Source organism: Mugil cephalus, chromosome 22 (genome assembly GCF_022458985.1).
Source record: "Mugil cephalus isolate CIBA_MC_2020 chromosome 22, CIBA_Mcephalus_1.1, whole genome shotgun sequence".
NCBI lineage: Eukaryota > Metazoa > Chordata > Actinopteri > Mugiliformes > Mugilidae > Mugil > Mugil cephalus.
The window spans coordinates 10091677-10114253 of NC_061791.1; the positions used below are offsets into that span (position 1 = coordinate 10091677).

At 38.2% G+C, this 22577-nt stretch overlaps 2 protein-coding genes across 2 annotated transcripts; both read left to right on the forward strand.

Annotated features, from left to right (window-relative positions):
- Positions 1 to 4415: 4415 nt before the first annotated feature.
- Positions 4416 to 5928, forward strand: LOC124999929 (lectin BRA-3-like). Its single transcript, XM_047575176.1, has 2 exons — positions 4416 to 4711; positions 5033 to 5928. The coding sequence occupies exons 1-2, from the start codon at positions 4555 to 4557 to the stop codon at positions 5395 to 5397; spliced, it is 522 nt and encodes a 173-aa protein (XP_047431132.1). The 5' UTR covers positions 4416 to 4554; the 3' UTR covers positions 5398 to 5928.
- Positions 5929 to 12257: 6329 nt separating this feature from the next.
- LOC124999928 lies at positions 12258 to 14383 on the forward strand. Its single transcript, XM_047575174.1, has 3 exons — positions 12258 to 12605; positions 12906 to 13223; positions 13544 to 14383. The coding sequence occupies exons 1-3, from the start codon at positions 12593 to 12595 to the stop codon at positions 13909 to 13911; spliced, it is 699 nt and encodes a 232-aa protein (XP_047431130.1). The 5' UTR covers positions 12258 to 12592; the 3' UTR covers positions 13912 to 14383.
- Positions 14384 to 22577: the final 8194 nt, after the last annotated feature.

Below are 22577 nucleotides of genomic sequence, written 5' to 3' on the forward strand. Positions count from 1 at the left end.
ACTTTTTCAGCATGCGAGCTACTTATAAAATGGCCAAGTCAAAATGATCTACCTACTACAAAAATGCAAAACATATATTTATTTATAAATATATTGAGGATTCTTTGTACAATGTATATTGATGTACCTTGCATGACCGCATGAGCCAATATTACACAACACAACACAATTAACTATGCACATTTTTTGTCAGTCATGGTGGAGCGGTACTTGGACTTAATGATCTTCATGTGAGAAAAGACTGACTCACATAAATAAGTGGAGCCGAATGATGCAGTCAAGGAGGTAGCACATTTCCTCTTGTTGTGGTACTTTACCTCTGTGAGTAAGTTCCAGAACTGTCCATGAGCTCTGGACTTCAGCTCAATGTCGGCTTGCAGTGTCAAAATCTCATCTTCCACTCCAGAAGAGTTCAGGTGAAACAGTGTTGCAATTTTTGATGCGAGTGAATCCACCTCAGCATCGTCCCGAAAAGGATAGCACATGAATGTAGCGACTGGCTCGAGCAAAGAAAAGTCTTGAAGGCCTCCTTTACCATCTCTCCGTCTTGGAAGGATTTCTTGTTATTAACGATGAGATGACTCACCCGGAACGATGCTTCGGTGGCGGCTTTCGCTTTTGAAGTAGGTTGTGTGAAAAATGACTGCTGTCCGGACAACTGGCATTTTATTTCCTTCACCTTTCTCTTTCTCATCTCGCTTTTCGGCGGGAAGTCTGTGTCATATTTTCCATGAACAGTCCGAAAATGCCGCTCCACATTTACCTTCTTTGGTATTGCGATGGTAGACTGGCAGATGAGGCAAACGCACTTCGAAAATGTCATTGTGAAAAAAAAGTCCTCCTCCCATTCTGTATGAAAGTGATACGTTTTTGTTTTCTTACTTGGTCCAGCTCCCCCACTCATGTTTATACCCTTTCTTGAGTTCAAGAGAATAAAACGAGGGCTTAAAATTGTAGGTAACCAACTCGCTAGCTAGCTTGTTAGTTGTGCTGCACTTAGCACCGTTGTTTGCGCATGCGTGGTGACCTAAGTGTCAGAAAAATTCAGATGTCATCTGACTGGCTGCCCTGTATATCAATCAAGTGACAGGATGGATGATAGGCTGACATCTATTTTTTCTTTAATGTCATGCGATCTACCCATACTACCTTTGCGATCAACTGGTAGATCGCGATCAACGTAATGAGCACCCCTGGTCTAATCAGAATAGAAAAGCTCCATGCAATCACTCCAATCAAAACAATGACATCCCTTTCCAGACTGATATAATACAATGACCCCACAGCCGGCAGAGCCACATCTAAACACACATACAGAACCATACTGAATCATTTCATGTAGCGTGCATGTAAACAGCTCAGTTGAAATCTCTTGTCAAAATCATTTCAGTTGGGTGGAATAAATCTTGTCCACTGTGAAAAGAGTCTGTTGATTGAGTGTTTTTGGTGCACGGTGGACTGAGCCTTTGCAACTGATGAATGGAGATGGAGATGTTGTGTTATGTTTTAGGAGGAAGTGACACTCACACCATCTTATACAGCTTCTAGGGACTTGTGACACCTGGATGTCTAGAGAACAATTCATACGACGCAGCAACTGTTACTGCTGAAACTCCTGTTTTTTATGCAACTTGTGAACGCAGAGTCTGAAACAAGTCTCAGACACACTGGCAATGAAAAATAAAACGTTGACCCGTCCCACCGATATGGAAAATACCTAAATGTTCATCACAAGAAATACTTAACATGAACAAAACATTTAAATGCAACCTAGAACACAGCAGCCAACTGAGGGTAAAAGTTAATAGTTCCCTCTCCAGCATCACTCATTTGTGTGTGTGTTTTCATACTGTGATATAATATTCTACTGTCTCAGGTTCAAACTGCACAATTTTTTCATTCAATAAATTTGAGAAGTTGAAAATTTGTCTTTGATTGTCATTAAGGGATGATTAAAGGTTCCTGTAGCCAGACCAGTTGAGAACCACTGATGTAGATCACTAAAAAAAGTAAAGTGTACTTGTCATTGATGTAACTGTGTGTATTGTAGGTGATGTTCCTTTTGCTGCTGTGTTAACTATTTAATTGGTATTAAGCCTTTTTTAACCCACCCGTCATAATTTCACCAGCCGCCATTGGGGAGGTGGTCATAATATTATGGCTGATGGTTCCAGATACTGGTTAGCATGAACAGACATGTCATCTTTCTGAAGCAGTGTTATAAATGTCACAGTAACAGGTCAGTCTAGGAGCGTATCTAACTTTGCTGTAAAACCTGTTTTTGGTTGTTAATCAATGACTTTACAGTTTATGATTTAATTCCACTCATTCAAATATTCTTCCCAGGTAACGCAGGGTGGGTTATTAAAAGAAAAGAGGAACACGGGTCATATGAATGTTACTATTTGCCTGTATTTGGCTGGTTTACCAAACCTCACCTCATGAATGTATCTGTGCTTTAAATAACAAACATTGATTATATTAGCAACACAAGTGTCCTCCATGAAATGTTTCCTGTTGGATGTTAAAACAAGTCAGTTTTCTTTATTAATAAGTTCTGGAGACGTGAGAAATGACATTTATTCAAGTACAGCTCGACTATAATCCAGCCACACGCCTCAGACTGCAGTTAATTATTAATCTCTTGTCATTTCTGATTTCACTACGCAAACATGTATGAAAAACAAAAATGTCCTTAGTAGATTCCATCCCACTCACACAGGATATAACCCCTGTGAATTGTTAACACTGAAACTGACAGCACTTCATCAACACCAGGTAAGAGGCTTTTTAAAGGTGGATGTGGATGTGGTGTGATGTGATCTGACTCTTTTATTTGTTTCTCTGTGCTTTTCATTCCTCTGTACTTAAGTTATTTCACCACATAACTCTCACCCTGACCGTGATGATGATGATGATGATGATGATGAAGATGAGCCCCGTGTTGTTCCTGCTGTGTTCAGGTAAGAGCTGCTTTCTTCATCTTATTATTTTTATTATTTTTCATGTCCTAGATGTTTTGTGTGCACATCAGGTGATGACAGGACCAGGGAGTTGAAATATTTCTCCATCTGTTCTTCTGATCACTCTTTACATCTTACAAACTTAATATCATAGGTTTTTAAACATCAACAACTGTGATCAAATTGTGCATCAGTGACACGAGAGCAAGTGAAGTTGTTGATAGTTTTGCAGTAATTGTATGACATTGCAGTGGAGTTCATGATGTTGTGTGTCATTTTTAGGAGCCATGGAAGTTACATTAGGGAGAAATAAAATCATCTTTTGTCTTTGTTTAACAGGACTTTTTCACTTCACATACGGATCATATCGTCTACGAAATCTCACTCATGTGTCAACAGAGTTGTTTACAGAAGCAAAGAGCAAATGTGATGAGATAAATGGATCATTACTGACGGTGTTTGATGATGGAGATGTCACCTTCGTTTTCAAAATACCCAATATAGGCCAACAAATCTGGACTGGTCTGCGTTGGAAGGAGAACAATTTCACCACTTGGTCAAACGGTGACACTTACAAATACAATAAATCAGAAGTCAATGTAAACAGAAAACAACAATTATGTGAAGCTATTGAAAACAGCACATGGAGAGGTTTCCCTTGTTCAGATAAGAAACCTTTCATGTGCTATAACGGTAAGTTTCAACAAACACTTAGATTATTACAATACACTATGGCTATGTTCATTATTTAAAAGGAGTTCATTGTTCAAATCTAAAATCTGATCTCAGACACTTGAGAGTGTGATGTGAACACGGTGTGAAGTTGGCTCAGACTAAAGGTGTTTTAAAACACTACTCGATTTTGAAAATAAGGGGAAACATCCAAGATGTTCTTCTTATCTCAAAAATAATAATAATAACAGAGTGACACACACAACATATTCACACATCATTTACATCATCGTGCTGGATCAGAAAACACTGAATGTGAAGCTGAAGTAAACAAGAGAGAGAGAAGACAAACTTTGTAACACTTGTAGAGAGAGGAAAACACAACCAAAGGACAAACAAATGCAGTCATGAGATTAAATAATCAGATCATCTGAACTGAGCCTCAGTACAATTTGGATCAGATTGAATTTCTCCTATGAGGAGATTAATCAAGACAAATCAGATGAAACCTCCTCTAGTCCTAGAGTCCATCCTTCTCTGTTTGTTTTTATAGAGCAGGATCATATGATCATAACGTTATCATTTTGTATGTAATGATTATACTTGATTTTAAAATTGTTTAACACATGATGTATTTCTGATGATCAGCACATTTTGAATATTTTTCCAAATCAAACACTGACCTAGAGCTAAATATCTCTTTAACTTGCTCCTTTTTTCATAAATACACCACAAACTAAATAAAGGTTTTTTTTTTGTAGCTACCGGGTACATTCTGATTGAGGATGAACCCAAGGACTGGTGTCAGGCACAATACTACTGCAGAAGACATTACACTGATCTGGTCAGCATCAGTGACGACAAGCAAAACGCACAAGTGACTGAAAAAGGAAACGCAAAAACATTTTGGATTGGGCTGATGCATGATCAGTGGGAATGGATTGACAAAAGCTGTTCGACATACAGGACATGGTCCCGTGACAGGGAGACATATAACGACGTAATTCTTGTTAGATATACAAGAGGATTACTAGAAACAGGCAGTGGCAGTAGTTACCAAGTAATCTGTGCTCAAGGTAAGCAGTAAACATGACAAATAATGTATTCAATGCTACAAATGATGTACAACAGTGATGGCTGCCATACATACGAGGGACCTCCTCTTGGCTGGTTGATCACATGAATAATACGTTTACTGTTGCAGAAAACATCCACAAAAATATGCTAAGGGAAAACATTATGGGGACATGGCCTCTGATAATAAAACCAGTAAGCCATGCTGTAGAAATCCCTCCCAACATGATAAAGATAAAGATTAGTACATCACACAGCCAATAGACGATAGTCAAGATGTACCTGTGTATCTTATGTGCTTCTGTCTTCTACTGGGTTTTCAGGCTCTGTGAGAATCAAAGTCATCAACACAACTTTAACTTGGGAACGGGCCCTTGAATACTGTAAGAAGCACCACACAGGTTTGCTCCAGATTGACAGTGAAGAGGATCAGGCTGCTGTTGAACACTGGCTAAAGCATGACAACACTGTCAGTGATGGTCCACTGTGGATCGGCATGAGGAGGAGTATCATCTTTGGATTCTGGATCTGGAAAGACGGCATAGTGACGCACAACAACTGGAAGAATGGCAACCAGCCAGAGCTGCCCTTCGCTCACAACTGTGGCGCCATCAACATCAATGACTACACGTGGACTGATGAGGACTGCGGGTGCGAGTTACCTTTTATATGTGAGGAGGAGATTTAATTCTTGAAAAACTAGTTCATGGTTATGAAGGTGGTGATTAGGTTTTAATATAAAACCAATGTGGAAGTGATGATGTTGGAGAATCATTTTCTTTCTTTCTTTTATTTTCAAGCTTTTATCTGGTTAAACTTTGTTGGGGAAAGTAGATTTTGGTCATCTTTACTTAATTATACATACATTTATCTACAAAGTGAAAACTAAAATACGTTAGAATTGACTTTGTTTGCTGTGATAAAGGACTGTTTTGACAAAGTATGTAGTTCTATGGTAAGATAAGTTAGAATATACTGTAGTTTATATGATATAGATGCATTTTAGTGGATATTATGGAAGTTGTGTAACTAACTATTCCAATTTCTTGCTAAGGTTTCTAAGTTATAAATGTGATGAGGACAGTACATACACAGAACATCTGTCCAGTAAATGTATTTGAATGCTTTTGTGTGAGCCTGTAATCATATATCTTCTAAATAACAATAAAATGTTTTTAAATCCAACCACCTCCAATTTAAGAAATGTCTTCATTTACGTTATCTGATACACGGGAGAATAAATCCAAGTGATAGTAACAATTCTCTTGGTTTGAATTAAGTACGACGTCACCAAGCTTTGTTCATCTAGTGCATTGTAATGTGGCTGGATGATTACGTTCCAACTTTATATAGGATTAGAAATTATAAATAAGACAATTCAAGTACTCTGGCACAAAGCTGATAGTAATCTGTGGGTCACATAATCGTTGGTTGACTTTATATATATAAATATATACTTTAAATTTTAGTAAATTGAAGCTATCAGTGCACCTCACTCCCACCGTGAAAACTTGAATATCTTAATATTGAATGTAAAAGGATAATATTGTATATTCATAAACAGCACTTGGCTGAGTTTAATATAGAACACATACAGTAGGGAGGGGGTCCCTACTTAATCTCCATCAGTTTGGGGTCCTTGGCCTGAAAAACGTTGTGTCTTAAAGTAATACACATGCAGTACACCCAGCACTCGGTGTCTACCAGCTTTCCCCACTATTGCATCAGCACCTGGGGTCAAGCAGTCAATTGAGTTCGTCCACCAATGGAGTGTCAGTAACGCAGCTTTCCCTCTGCAAGCTAACATCAGTAGCCAATCAGAAGTAGGCTGGGGGTGGGTCTTGGAAAGCTGCACCTGATGCTGCATTCAAGGCAACTTGGGAAAAAATGAGCTGAGTTGTCAAACTCAGAAATTACTGCTTCCAATATAATAATAATAATAAAAAAAATAATTAAACAAAAGGCGACAATAACTTGTTTGTTCTCCTCCGAGTTAACCTGTAACATGAACACTATGATATTGGAAGTCTGAAATTTCCGAGTTGGAATATCGAATTTGCGAGTTTTCCCGAAGGCATCTTCTAAGCCGCCTTTTTTTTTTTTTTCTTTTTTCAGATGTAAATTTATGAAGCAGGGAGAATGTGTCCTGAGTATAAATGAGGACTTAAAAACAGTGAAAATTATGATAATGAATAATATTAAATGTTAGGATGTAAACTTTGCCATGTAGAGTTAGAATATGATCTATGTATTTTTGTATAAATTGCAACTGAATTAAATGTGTAAAGTGCTTATCAAATGATTCCTCAGGGTAATTAGGATCATTGGATTAATTTCCATGAAAACAATTGTGATAACTTTTAAAATTGTGTCCAAGAGAATGGGGATTTGGTCTAGAGAACTACTCGTGTGTTTGTAGCAGCAGTGTGGAGACCGTTAATTATGCATGTATTTATTTTAAATACTCCTTCATCAGTGCTAACTTTCCTTGGCAGACTGTATTTACAGATCGCTCGTCTTTTCCGTGCTTCGGTTGAGAGTTTACATAATGTGATTCAAAACATTGTTCATCAAAAGCAGCCTGTGATGGATTTTATTTCAGTCATTAAAGCCACAACTTTAGAAACATCAAAGAAGATGTTGCCGTGAACTAAACCTGCAAACCAGCTGCCACACAGACATGTAAGTGTGGAAAAAAAAAAAAAAAACATACTGTGAGGGCGCAGGATGCACAGTGTGCGCTAAGAAATTAAAGGTGAATGGGCTTCAGTCATTGAGGAGGTCTGTCCATTGAAGTTGATCTACTGCGTATTACCTTAGCTGACATTGCTCAGACGTGAGGGAACGTGTTCCCTTTCAATCATGCCACCGGGTGCTGTGTCAGCCACACACAGTGATTCAGCTACAGAGCCATGTGGGAATATATCTGGTCCCTGCAGCCTGATGTATAGAACTGATGGCGTCAGGTAAACAACAAGACACACGGAAGGGTTAAAGACAGTTTCCATCATGTTGAGGTTTTCTCTCTGTTATAAAGACACAGAACAGCTGCAGAGCTCAGGCACTTACACCCTTACCTCTATTAAGGACTGGAACTTCCAAATGAATAAATAAATGGCTCAGTTAATTACATGAATATGCCAAATAAATGAGCAAAAATCATTTATAGAAGGTGGAATGAATTAATATTTCTGGTGTAATTATTCTTCTATATTCATTTACCACTCGAGTAAAGCTGATTGACACACACTGTCGGTCAGTGTCTCAGTTCTTATGTGTATAACGAGATATAATCTGACATTCATTTTACAATACTGTATGAACTGGGTCTCCAATAACTGGTCGTTAGGGCACCAGTTGTTGGAGAAAGAGGACAGGGGCTGAACAGTCTCCCTCAACGACAGGTAAGTATGGAGTCATGTAAATATCGGGTCATTAACAGACACTAGTCAAGCGATGCTCATATTCAAACCCCAACTTCCCACCAGAACTGAAGCTATATCAAGTAATACATGAAAAAGTAATTTTTTTTTTTTTTTCCTGATCCTGGTATTTTTTGAATATGAACAAAGTACATTTCAAACTAATTTCCATCAGGCTCCAACCATCAGGCGCCTTTTAAGAAGCAAACATCTATCGTGTTTTTTTTTGCAGTGTATAAACCAGAGGGAGCAACACTACTTTCTTAATGCGGACGTTATTTTAAATTCAAATGTGAGCCGGCTCACGCAGGTATGGCCGTCAGTGGGGCCATATAGTGTCATAAGCCATATAAAGTTTTTTTTTTTCTTCAGGAGATAAATTTGCAGCTGTGTTGTCATTCCACAAGGAAAGAAATATGTGATACTTAAAACTTTTGACTTTTTTAGACATTTTACACTGTAAAATAAAAGCAACGTTGAGGTTACGGCCGAAATTTAAAGAGAGATTTCGTGTCCCAGTTGCAGGTGCTTTAAATTCAGCTTACTTCCGTGAGATACACGTTGATCCCACACTGGACAGCTACAGTGGTTTAATTACACAACCGGTAGACCACAAGTTCCCAACAAAGAGAGACAAGTCTGACATGATAAAGTTTTGGGTTCGTTATGAGTACAGGCGTGACGTAAGATGCGTTTGCAGATCTCAGGTAGAGGAAGAACACTGTAGTGACATTTAAAATGTCCAGGAACATCCAACAGTAAATATTAACCGGGATAATTTGCATATTGTCTCCTGATGTACAATACTGCTCACAGACTACAGTACAGTATCTACCGTGTGGCTCCGCTCAGGTTTGCATCATTTGAATGATAAACAAACACAGCTCTCAATATAACAGCTCCAGGTGACAGGTTAACTGTGTTTCATCTCAACCCCAGAAAACATGATGGAAATCTAGTTCCTCTATTAGACAGTTCATAGAAAAGTAACTGTGACCCTATTATTCTGCAAAAGAAAAAGTCAACGTTTGCCTTTTTGTGACTGAAAGTTGATCAGTGAAATCCAAATTGTTCCCTATCCTAAAACAACAAGCTCCAGGATGAAACTAAATCATAGGTAGACGCGTGATGCAGTCTTCTTTTCTATAGTTGCTTCTCCCATGATGAGTAAACATGAGGAGATATGAAACATGAAGGAGGCAAATCAATGAATTACTCAAACAGTATCGGAAATGATGAACAAAGCCAGAAGAACTTTTCCTCTTCGGTTCCTTTCCAGACTGATATAATACAATGACCCCACAGCCGGCAGAGCCACATCTAAACACACATACAGAACCATACTGAATCATTTCATGTAGCGTGCATGTAAACAGCTCAGTTGAAATTTCTCATCAAAACCATTTCAGTTGGGTGGAATAAACATCGTCCACTGTGAAAAGAGTCTGTTCATTGAGTGTTTTTGGTGCACGGTGGACTGAGCCTTTGCAACTGATGAATGGAGATGGAGATGTTGTGTTATGTTTTAAGAGTAAGTGACACTCACACCGTCTTATACAGCTTCTAGGGACTTGTGACACCTGGAGTCTAGAGAACAATTCATACGACGCAGCAACTGTTACTGCTGAAACTCCTGTTTTTTATGCAACTTGTGAACACAGTCTGAAACAAGTGTCAGACACACTGGCGATGAAAAATAAAACGTTGACCCGTCCCACCGATATGGAAAATACCTAAATGTTCATCACAAGAAATACTTAACATGAACAAAACATTTATATTTAACCTCACGTTTTTTCATTTAGTGTGAAAAGATGTGAGAGTTTGTGTGGATGCGTAGGATGGGTTCTACTGAAACGAGCAACTTAAATTGCACTAGATACCAGCTCATAGATCAAACCCTTGAGGATGGAGAACGTCTGACATACAAGATGATTTTGGTGGAACTCTACATTTGGGTTCTGAGCAGACAGACTAGTAACTCTGCTCAGAACTGGAGGAAGACGTGTGAGATAATTACTGCATGTAGTGGTGGTTCTAGTGATTTAATGCCTAAAGAAGCAAGCTATACCCATCAGCCACAACATTATGACCACTGACAGGTGAACTAAATAACACTGGACACCGTCTGATAATATAATGTTCTTCCTGAAAAATACACCCAGACCAGACCAGGCACCCCCACCTCATAGAAATGACGCTCCTTGAAGGCAGCAGCCCTCCCCAGCAGGATGCAGCCCCCCCACTAAAAACATTCTGTTACCAAACACCACAGGATCCCCTCAGAAGGCCCACGTCCATTCTCTGATGAGTCACAACAGTTGTGGAGACACAAAGGAGACCGACACGATGTTAGGAAGGGCTGGTGTCGGTTGACATAGTTTCAGTGAGTGAAGATTCTCAGCAAAAGCTGCATAATAAAAGTTCTTTATATTTTTTGGTAAAATTTCCCAGACGTTGCACTTTTCTATTTCACATATTTTGCATGAAAACAGCAACTGAGTGTATTAGTGGAATGTTGTGATTGTCATGTCAGCCTTATGATTAATGCTGGAAGAAGTGACTGAATAGAACAACACTAAAAGTTAATAGTTCCCTCTCTAGCATCACTGGTCGTTTTTGTTTATCTCTACATTTGTTTTTGTTGTGTGTGTGTTTTCATACTGTGATATTATATTCTACTGTCTCAGGTTCAAACTGCACAATCTTTTCATTCAATAAATTTGAAAGTTGAAAATGTTCTTTGATTGTCATTAAGGGATGATTAAAGGTTCCTGTAGCCGGACCAGTTGAGAACCACTGATGTAGATCACTAAAAAAAGTAAAGTGTACTTGTCATTGATGTAACTGTGTGTATTGTAGGTGATGTTCCTTTTGCTGCTGTGTTAACTATTTAATTGGTATTAAGCCTTTTTTAACTCACCCATCATAATTTCACCAGCCGCCACTGTGAAGGTGGTCATAATATTATGGCTGATAGTTACAGATACTGGTTAGCATGAACAGACATGTCATCTTTCTGAAGCAGTGTTATAAATGTCACAGTAACAGGTCAGTCTAGGAGCGTATCTAACTTTGCTGTAAAACCTGTTTTTGGTTGTTAATCAATGACTTTACAGTTTATGATTTAATTCCACTCATTCAAATATTCTTCCCAGGTAACGCAGGGTGGGTTATTAAAAGAAAAGTGGAACACGGGTCATATGAATGTTACTATTTGCCTGTATTTGGCTGGTTTACCAAACCTCACCTCATGAATGTGTCTGTGCTTTAAATAACAAACATTGATTATATTAGCAACACAAGTGTCCTCCATGAACATGTTTCCTGTTGGATGTTAAAACAAGTCAGTTTTCTTTATTAATAAGTTATGGAGACGTGAGAAATGACATTTATTCAAGTACAGCTCGACTATAATCCAGCCACACGCCTCAGACGGCAGTTAATTGTTAATCTCTTGTCATTTCTGATTTCACTATGCAAACATGTATGAAAAAAGAAAAAAAAGTAGTAGATTCCATCCTGGTCACACAGGATATAACCCCTGTGAATTGTTAACACTGAAACTGACAGCACTTCATCAACACCAGGTAAGAGGCTTTTTAAAGGTGGATGTGGTGTGATGTGATGTGATCTGACTCTTTTATTTGTTGTCTCTGTGCTTTTCAATCCTCTGTACTTAAGTTATTTCACCACATAACTCTCACCCTGACCGTGATGATGATGATGATGATGATGATGATGATGAAGATGAGCGCCGTGTTGTTCCTGCTGTGTTCAGGTAAGAGCTGCTTTCTTCATCTTATTATTATTTTTATTATTTTTCATGTCCTAGATGTTCTGTGTGCACATCAGGTGATGACAGGACCAGGGAGTTGAAATATTTCTCCATCTGTTCTTCTGGTCACTCTTTACATCATACAAACTTAATGTCATAGGTTTTTAAACATCAACAACTGTGATCAAATTGTGCATCAGTGACACGAGAGCAAGTGCAGTTGTTGATAGTTTTGCAGTAATTGTATGACATTGCAGTGGAGTTCATGATGTTGTGTGTCATTTTTAGGAGCCATGGATGTTACATTAGGGAGAAATAAAATCCTCTTTTGTCTTTGTTTAACAGGACTTTTTCACTTCACATACGGATCATATCGTCTACGAAAACTCACTGATCTGTCAACAAGCTTCTACTTTACAGAAGCAAAGAGCAAATGTGATGAGATAAATGGATCATTACTGACAGTGTTTGATGATGGGGATGTCACCTTCGTTTTCAATAAAAACCAAAAAAGTATCTGGACTGGTCTGCGTTGGAAGGAGAACAATTTTACCACTTGGTCAAACGGTGACACGTACAAATACAGTAAATCAGAAGTCAATGTAAACAGAAGACAACAATTATGTGAAGCTATTGAAAACAGCACATGGAGAGGTTTCCCCTGTTCAGATAAGAAACCTTTCATGTGCTATAACGGTAAGTTTCAGCAAACACTTAGATTATTACAATACACTATGGCTATGTTGATTATTTAAAAGGAGTTCATTGTTCAAATCTAAAATCTGATCTCAGACATCATTTTATATGAAATGGCCTCACGATTGTATATGATTTTATATGATTTTAAAATCATTTAACACATAATGTATTTCTGATGATCAGCACATTTTGAATATTTTGCCAAATCAAACACTGACCTAGAGCTAAATATCTCTTTAACTTGCTCCTTTTTTCATAAATACACCACAAACTAAATAAAGGCTTTTTTTTTTTTAGCTACCGGGTACATTCTGATTGAGGATGAACCCAAGGACTGGTGTCAGGCACAATACTACTGCAGAAGACATTACACTGATCTGGTCAGCATCAGTGACGACAAGCAAAACGCACAAGTGACTGAAAAAGGAAACGCAAAAACATTTTGGATTGGGCTGATGCATGATCAGTGGGAATGGATTGACAAAAGCTGTTCGACATACAGGACATGGTCCAGTGACAGGGAGACATCTAACGACATAATTCTTCATAGATATACAAGAGGATTACTAGAAACAGACAACAGTGGCTTTAGTTACCAAGTAATCTGTGCTCAAGGTAAGCAGTAAACAGGTCAAATAATGTATTCAATGCTACAATTGATGTACAACAGTGATGGCTGCCATACATACGAGGGACCTCCTCTTGGCTGGTTGATCACATGAATAATACATTTACTGTTGCAGAAAACATCCACAAAAATATGCTAAGGAAAACATTATGGGGACATGGCCTCTGATAATAAAACCAGTAAGCCATGCTGTAGAAATCCCTCCCAACATGATAAAGATAAAGATTAGTACATCACACAGCCAATAGATAATAGTCAAGATGTACCTGTGTATCTTACGTGCTTCTGTCTTCTACTGGGTTTTCAGGCTCTGTGAGAATCAAAGTCATCAACAGAACTTTAACTTGGGAACGGGCCCTTGAATACTGTAAGAAGCACCACACAGGTTTGCTCCAGATTGACAGTGAAGAGGATCAGGCTGCTGTTGAACACTGGCTAAAGCATGACAACACTGTCAGTGCTGGTCCACTGTGGATCGGCATGAGGAGTCCCTTCTTTGGATTCTGGATCTGTAAAGAGACGTACAACAACTGGAAGAATGGCAACCAGCCAGAGCTGCCCTTCATTAACAACTGTGGCGCCATCAACATCAATGACTACACGTGGACTGATGAGGACTGCGGGCGCGAGTTACCTTTTATATGTGAGGAGGAGATTTCATTCTTGAAAAACTAGTTCATGGTTATGAAGGTGGTGATTAGGTTTTAATATAAAACCAATGTGGAAGTGATGATGTTGGAGAATCATTTTCTTTCTTTCTTTTATTTTCAAGCTTTTATCTGGTTAAACTTTGTTGGGGAAAGTAGATTTTGGTCATCTTTACTTAATTATACATACATTTATCTACAAAGTGAAAACTAAAATACGTTAGAATTGACTTTGTTTGCTGTGATAAAGGACTGTTTTGACAAAGTATGTAGTTCTATGGTAAGATAAGTTAGAATATACTGTAGTTTATATGATATAGATGCATTTTAGTGGATATTATGGAAGTTGTGTAACTAACTATTCCAATTTCTTGCTAAGGTTTCTAAGTTATAAATGTGATGAGGACAGTACATACACAGAACATCTGTCCAGTAAATGTATTTGAATGCTTTTGTGTGAGCCTGTAATCATATATCTTCTAACTAACAATAAAATGTTTTTAAATCCAACCACCTCCAATTTAAGAAATGTCTTCATTTACGTTATCTGATACACGGGAGAATAAATCCAAGTGATAGTAACAATTCTCTTGGTTTGAATTAAGTACGACGTCACCAAGCTTTGTTCATCTAGTGCATTGTAATGTGGCTGGATGATTACGTTCCAACTTTATATAGGATTAGAAATTATAAATAAGACAATTCAAGTACTCTGGCACAAAGCTGATAGTAAACTGTGGGTCACAAATCTTTGGTTGACTTTATATATATTTTAAATTTTAGTAAAGAGGAGCTAACAGTGCACCTCACTCCCACCATGAAAACTTGAATATCTTAATATTGAATGCAAAAGGATAATAATATTGTATATTCATAAACAGCACTCGGCTGAGTTTAATATAGAACACATACAGTAGGGAGGGGGTCCCTCCTTAATCTCTCCATCAGTTTGGGGTCCTTGGCCTGAAAAACGTTGTGTCTTAAAGTAATACACATGCAGTACACCCAGCACTCGGTGTCCACCAGCTTTCCCCACTATTGCATCAGCACCTGGGGTCAAGCAGTCAATTGAGTTCGTCCACCAATGGAGTGTCAGTAACGCAGCTTTCCCTCTCCAAGCTAACATCAGTAGCCAATCAGAAGTAGGCTGGGGGTGGGTCTTGGAAAGCTGCAGCTGATGCTGCATTCAAGACAACTTGGGAAAAAATGAGCTCTGAGTTGTCAAACTCAGAAATGACTGCTTCCAATATAATAATAATGATAAAAAAAAAATTAATCAAAAGGCGACAATAACTTGTTTGTTCTCCTCCGAGTTAACCTGTAACATGAACACTATGATATTGGAAGTCTGAAATTTCCGAGTTGGAATATAGAATTTGCGAATTTAGAATTTTTCCCGAAGGCATCATCTAAGCTGCCTTTTTTTTTCTTTTTTCAGACGTAAAGATGTATAAACCAGAGGGAGCAACACTACTTGCTTAATGCAGACGTTATTTTAAATTCAAATGTGAGCCGGCTCACGCAGGTATGGCCGTCAGTGGGGCCATATAGTGTCATAAGCCATATAAAGCTTTTTTTTCTTCAGGAGAAAATTTGCAGCTGTGTTGTCATTCCACAAGGAAAGAAATACGTGAACTTAATCACATTACAAATGACACTTAGGACTTTGCGGGCACACACCTGTCACATTTTGCACTGTAAAATAAAAGCAGCGTTGAGGTTTCGGCTAAAATTTAAAGAGAGATTTCGTGTCCCAGTTGCAGGTGCTTTAAATTCAGCTTACTTCCGTGAGATACATGTTGATCCCATCCCACACTGGACAGCTACAGTCGTTTAATTACACAACCGGTAGACCACAAGTTCCCAACAAAGAGAGACAAGTCTGACATGATAAAGTTTTGGGTTCGTTATGAGTACAGGCGTGACGTAAGATGCGTTTGCAGATCTCAGGTAGAGGAAGAAACACTGTAGTGACATTTAAAATGTCCAGGAACATCCAACAGTAAATATTAACTGAGGATCATTTGCATATTGTCTCCTGATGTACAATACTGCTCACAGACTACAGTACAGTATCGACCGTGTGGCTCCGCTCAGGTTTGCATCATTTGAATGATAAACAAACACAGCTCTCAATATAACAGCTCCAGGTGACAGGTTAACTGTGTTTCATCTCAATTCAAGAAAACATGATGGAAATCTAGTTCCTCTATTAGACAGTTCATAGAAAAGTAACTGTGACCCTATTATTCTGCAAAAGAAAAAGTCAACATTTGCCTTTTTGTGACTGAAAGTTGATCAGTGAAATCCAAATTGTCCCCTATCCTAAAACAACAAGCTCCAGGATGAAACTAAATCATAGGTAGACGCGTGATGCAGTCTTCTTTTCTATAGTTGCTTCTCCCATGATGAGTAAACATGAGGAGATATGAAACATGAAGGAGGCAAATCAATGAATTACTCAAACAGTATCGGAAATGATGAACAAAGCCAGAAGAACTTTTCCTCTTCGGTTCCTTTCCAGACTGATATAATACAATGACCCCACAGCCGGCAGAGCCACATCTAAACGCACATACAGAACCATACTGAATCATTTCATGTAGCGTGCATGTAAACAGCTCAGTTGAAATCTCTCATCTAAACCATTTCAGTTGGGTGGAATAAACATTGTCCACTGTGAAGAGTCTGTTGATTGAGTGTTTTTGGTGCACGGTGGACTGAGCCTTTGCAACTGATGAATGGAGATGGAGATGTTGTGTTATGTCTTAAGAGTAAGTGACACTCACATCGTCTTATACAGCTTCTAGGGACTTGTGACACCTGGATGTCTAGAGAACAATTCATACGACGCAGCAACTGTTACTGCTGAAACTCCTGTTTTTTATGCAACTTGTGAACGCAGAGTCTGAAACAAGTGTCAGACACACTGGCAATGAAAAATAAAACGTTGACCCGTCCCACCGATATGGAAAATACGTAAATGTTCATCACAAGAAATACTTAACATGAACAAAACATTTACATTTAACCTCACGTTTTTTCATTTAGTGTGAAAAGATGTGAGAGTTTGTGTGGATGCGTAGGACGGGTTCTACTGAAACGAGCAACTTAAATTTGAATCTGTGTGAACTGAACTTTAAGCTGGTGCTTGTGAACTCGCTAAGCGCTAACTCAGCACTAGATACCAGCTCATAGATCAAACCCTTGAGGATGGAGAACGTCTGACATACAAGATGATTTTGGTGGAACTCTACATTTGGGTTCTGAGCAGACAGACTAGTAACTCTGCTCAGAACTGGAGGAAGACGTGTGAGATAATTACTGCATGTAGTGGTGGTTCTAGTGATTTAAAGCCTAAAGAAGCAAGCTATACCAATCAGCCACAACATTATGACCACTGACAGGTGAACTAAATAACACTGGACACCTTTCTGATAATATAATGTTCTTCCTGAAAAATACACCCAGACCAGACCAGGCACCCCACCTCATAGAAATGAAGCTCCTTGAAGGCAGCAGCCTCCCAGCAGGATGCAGCCCCCCCACTAAAAACATTCTGTTACCAAACACCACAGGATCCCCTCAGAAGGCCCACGTCCATTCTCTGATGAGTCACAACAGTTGTGGAGACACAAAGGAGACCGACACGATGTTAGGAAGGGCTGGTGTCGGTTGACATAGTTTCAGTGAGTGAAGATTCTCAGCTAAAGCTGCATAATAAAAGTTCTTTATTTATATTTTTTGGTAATATTTCCCAGAAGTTTCACTTTTTTTATTTCACATATTTTGCATGAAAACTGCAAATGAGTGTATTAGTGGAATGTTGTGATTGTCATGTCAGCCTTATGATTAATGCTGGAAGAAGTGACTGAATAGAACAACACTAAAAGTTAATAGTTCCCTCTCTAGCATCACTGGTCGTTTCTGTTTATCTCTATATTTGTTTTTGTTGTGTGTGTGTTTTCATACTGTGATATTATATTCTACTGTCTCAGGTTCAAACTGCACAATCTTTTCATTCAATAAGTTTGAGAAGTTGAAAATTTTCTACAAGTGTACTTGTAATTGATGTAACTGTGTGTATTGTAGGTGATGTTCCTTTTGCTGCTGTGTTAACTATTTAATTGGTATTAAGCCTTTTTTAACCCACCCATCATAATTTCACCAGCCGCCACTGGGAAGGTGGTCATAATATTATGGCTGATGGTTACAGATACTGGTTAGCATGAACAGACATGTCATCTTTCTGAAGCAGTGTTATAAATGTCACAGTAACAGGTCAGTCTAGGAGCGTATCTAACTTTGCTGTAAAACCTGTTTTTGGTTGTTAATCAATGACTTTACAGTTTATGATTTAATTCCACTCATTCAAATATTTTTCCCCAGGTAACGCAGGGTGGGTTATAAAAGAAAAGAGGAACACGGGTCATATGAATGTTACTATTTGCCTGTATTTGGCTGGTTTACCAAACCTCACCTCATGAATGTATCTGTGCTTTAAATAACAAACATTGATTATATTAGCAACACAAGTGTCCTCCATGAACATGTTTCCTGTTGGATGTTAAAACAAGTCAGTTTTCTTTATTAATAAGTTATGGAGACGTGAGAAATGACATTTATTCAAGTACAGCTCGACTATAATCCAGCCACACGCCTCAGACTGCAGTTAATTATTAATCTCTTGTTATTTCTGATTTCACTACGCAAACATGTATGAAAAAGGAAACAAACATGTCCTTAGTAGATTCCATCCCGCTCACACAGGATATAACCCCTGTGAATTGTTAACACTGAAACTGACAGCACTTCATCAACACCAGGTAAGAGGCTTTTTAAAGGTGGATGTGGATGTGGTGTGATGTGATCTGACTCTTTTATTTGTTGTCTCTGTGCTTTTCATTCCTCTGTACTTAAGTTATTTCACCACATAACTCTCACCCTGACCGTGATGATGATGATGATGATGATGAAGATGATGAAGATGAGCCCCGTGTTGTTCCTGCTGTGTTCAGGTAAGAGCTGCTTTCTTCATCTTATTATTTTTATTATTTTTCATGTCCTAGATGTTTTGTGTGCACATCAGGTGATGACAGGACCAGGGAGTTGAAATATTTCTCCATCTGTTCTTCTGATCACTCTTTACATCATACAAACTTAATGTCAAAGGTTTTTAAACATCAACAACTGTGATCAAATTGTGCATCAGTGACACGAGAGCAAGTGAAGTTGTTGATAGTTTTGCAGTAATTGTATGACATTGCAGTGGAGTTCATGATGTTGTGTGTAATTTTTAGGAGCCATGGATGTTACATTAGGGAGAAATAAAATCCTCTTTTGTCTTTGTTTAACAGGACTTTTTCACTTCACATACGGATCATATCGTCTACGAAATCTCACTCATGTGTCAACAAGGTACATCTTTGCAGAAGCAAAGAGCAAATGTGATGAGATAAATGGATCATTACTGACGGTGTTTGATGATGGAGATGTCACCTTCATTTTGAAGATAACCCAAAAAAGCCCAAGTATCTGGACTGGTCTGCGTTGGAAGGAGAACAATTTTACCACTTGGTCAAACGGTGACACGTACAAATACAGTAAATCAGAAGTCAATGTAAACAGAACACAACAATTATGTGAAGCTATTGAAAACAGCACATGGAGAGGTTTCCCCTGTTCAGATAAGAAACCTTTCATGTGCTATAACGGTAAGTTTCAGCAAACACTTAGATTATTACAATACACTATGGCTATGTTGATTATTTAAAAGGAGTTCATTGTTCAAATCTAAAATCTGATCTCACACACTTGAGAGTGTGATGTGAACACGGTGTGAAGTTGGCTCAGACTAAAGGTGTTTTAAAACACTACTCGATTTTGAAAATAAGGGGAAACATCCAAGATGTTCTTCTTATCTCAATAATAATAATAATAATAATAATAATAATAATAATAATAATAACAACAGAGTGACACACACAACATATTCACACATCATCGTGCCGCATCAGAAAACACTGAACGTGAAGCTGATGTAAACAAGAGAGAGAGAACACATACCGTATTTTCCGCACTATAAGGCGCACCGGATTATAAGCTGCACCTTCAATGAATGGCCTATTTTAAAACTTAGTTCATATATAAGGCGCACTGTCAGCTTTTGAGAAAATTGGAGGTTTTTAGGTGCGCCTTATAGTGCGGAAAATACGGTACTTTGTAACACTTGTAGAGAGAGGAAAACACAATCAAAAGACAAACAAATGCGGTCATGAGATTAAATAATCAGATCATCTAAACTGAGCCTCAGTACAGTGTGGATCAGATTGAATTTCTCCTATGAGGAGATTAATCAAGACAAATCAGATGAAACCTCTTCTAGTCCTAGAGTCCAACCTTCTCTGTTTGTTTTTATAGAGCAGGATCATATGATCACAAAGTTATCATTTTGTATGTAATGACTATACTTGATTTTAAAATCATTTAACACATGATGTATTTCTGATGATCAGCAAATTTTGAATATTTTGCCAAATCAAACACTGACCTAGAGCTAAATATCTCTTTAACTGGCTCCTTTTTTCATAAATACACCACAAACTAAATAAAGGCTTTTTTTTTTTAGCTACCGGGTACATTCTGATTGAGGATGAACCCAAGGACTGGTGTCAGGCACAATACTACTGCAGAAGACATTACACTGATCTGGTCAGCATCAGTGACGACAAGCAAAACGCACAAGTGACTGAAAAAGGAAACGCAAAAACATTTTGGATTGGGCTGATGCATGATCAACGGGAATGGATTGACAAAAGCTGTTCGACATACAGGACATGGTCCCGTTACAGGGGGCCATCTAACAACATAATTCTTAATAGATATCCAAGAGGATTACAAGAAACAGACAGTGGCAGTAGTTACCAAGTAATCTGTGCTCAAGGTAAGCAGTAAACAGGTCAAATAATGTATTCAATGCTACAAATGATGTACAACAGTGATGGCTGCCATACATACGAGGGACCTCCTCTTGGCTGGTTGATCACATGAATAATACGTTTACTGTTGCAGAAAACATCCACAAAAATATGCTAAGGAAAACATTATGGGGACATGGCCTCTGATAATAAAACCAGTAAGCCATGCTGTAGAAATCCCTCCCAACATGATAAAGATAAAGATTAGTACATCACAGAGCCAATAGACGATAGTCAAGATGTACCTGTGTATCTTACGTGCTTCTGTCTTCTACTGGGTTTTCAGGCTCTGTGAGAATCAAAGTCATCAACAGAACTTTAACTTGGGAACGGGCCCTTGAATACTGTAAGAAGCACCACACAGGTTTGCTCCAGATTGACAGTGAAGAGGATCAGGCTGCTGTTGAACACTGGCTAAAGCATGACAACACTGTCAGTGATGGTCCACTGTGGATCGGCATGAGGAGGAGTATCATCTTTGGATTCTGGATCTGGAAAGACGGCATAGTGATGCACAGCAAGTGGAAGAATGGCAACCAGCCAGAGCTGCCCTTCGCTCACAACTGTGGCGCCATCAGCATCAATAACTACACGTGGACTGATGAGGACTGTGGGTGCGAGTTACCTTTTATATGTGAGGAGGAGATTTCATTCTTGAAAAACTAGTTCATGGTTATGAAGGTGGTGATTAGGTTTTAATATAAAACCAATGTGGAAGTGATGATGTTGGAGAATCATTTTCTTTCTTTCTTTTATTTTCAAGCTTTTATCTGGTTAAACTTTGTTGGGGAAAGTAGATTTTGGTCATCTTTACTTCATTATACATACATTTATCTACAAAGTGAAAACTAAAATACGTTAGAATTGACTTTGTTTGCTGTGATAAAGGACTGTTTTGACAAAGTATGTAGTTCTATGGTAAGATAAGTTAGAATATACTGTAGTTTATATGATATAGATGCATTTTAGTGGATATTATGGAAGTTGTGTAACTAACTAGTCCAATTTCTTGCTAAGGTTTCTAAGTCATAAATGTGATGAGGACAGCACATACACAGAACATCTGTCCAGTAAATGTATTTGAATGCTTTTGTGTGAGCCTGTAATCATATATCTTCTAAATAACAATAAAATGTTTTTTTTAATCCAACCACCTCCAATTTAAGAAATGTCTTCATTTACGTTATCTGATACACGGAAGAATAAATCCAAGTGATGGTAACAATTCTCTTGGTTTGAATTAAGTACGACGTCACCAAGCTTTGTTCATCTAGTGCATTGTAATGTGGCTGGATGATTACGTTCCAACTTTATATAGGATTAGAAATTATAAATAAGACAATTCAAGTACTCTGGCACAAAGCTGATAATAATCTGTGGGTCACAAATCTTTGGTTGACTTTATATATATAAATATATACTTTAAATTTTAGTAAATTGAAGCTATCAGTGCACCTCACTCCCACCGTGAAAACTTGAATATCTTAATATTGAATGTAAAAGGATAATATTGTATATTCATAAACAGCACTCGGCTGAGTTTAATATAGAACACATACAGTAGGGAGGGGGTCCCTACTTACTCTCTCCATCAGTTTGGGGTCCTTGGCCTGAAAAACGTTGTGTCTTAAAGTAATACACATGCAGTACACCCAGCACTCGGTGTCCACCAGCTTTCCCCACTATTGCATCAGCACCTGGGGTCAAGCAGTCAATT

What these genes read in the sequence shown, in the direction of transcription:
- LOC124999929 (XM_047575176.1), top strand. Translation starts at nt 4,555, where the DNA reads ATGCATGATCAGTGGGAATGGATTGACAAAAGCTGTTCGACATACAGG. An exon ending in CCAAGTAATCTGTGCTCAAG is followed by an intron (nt 4,712 to 5,032) that starts GTAAGCAGTAAA and finishes CTGGGTTTTCAG; the next exon opens with GCTCTGTGAGAATCAAAGTC.
- LOC124999928 (XM_047575174.1), top strand. An exon ending in CCAAGTAATCTGTGCTCAAG is followed by an intron (nt 13,224 to 13,543) that starts GTAAGCAGTAAA and finishes CTGGGTTTTCAG; the next exon opens with GCTCTGTGAGAATCAAAGTC.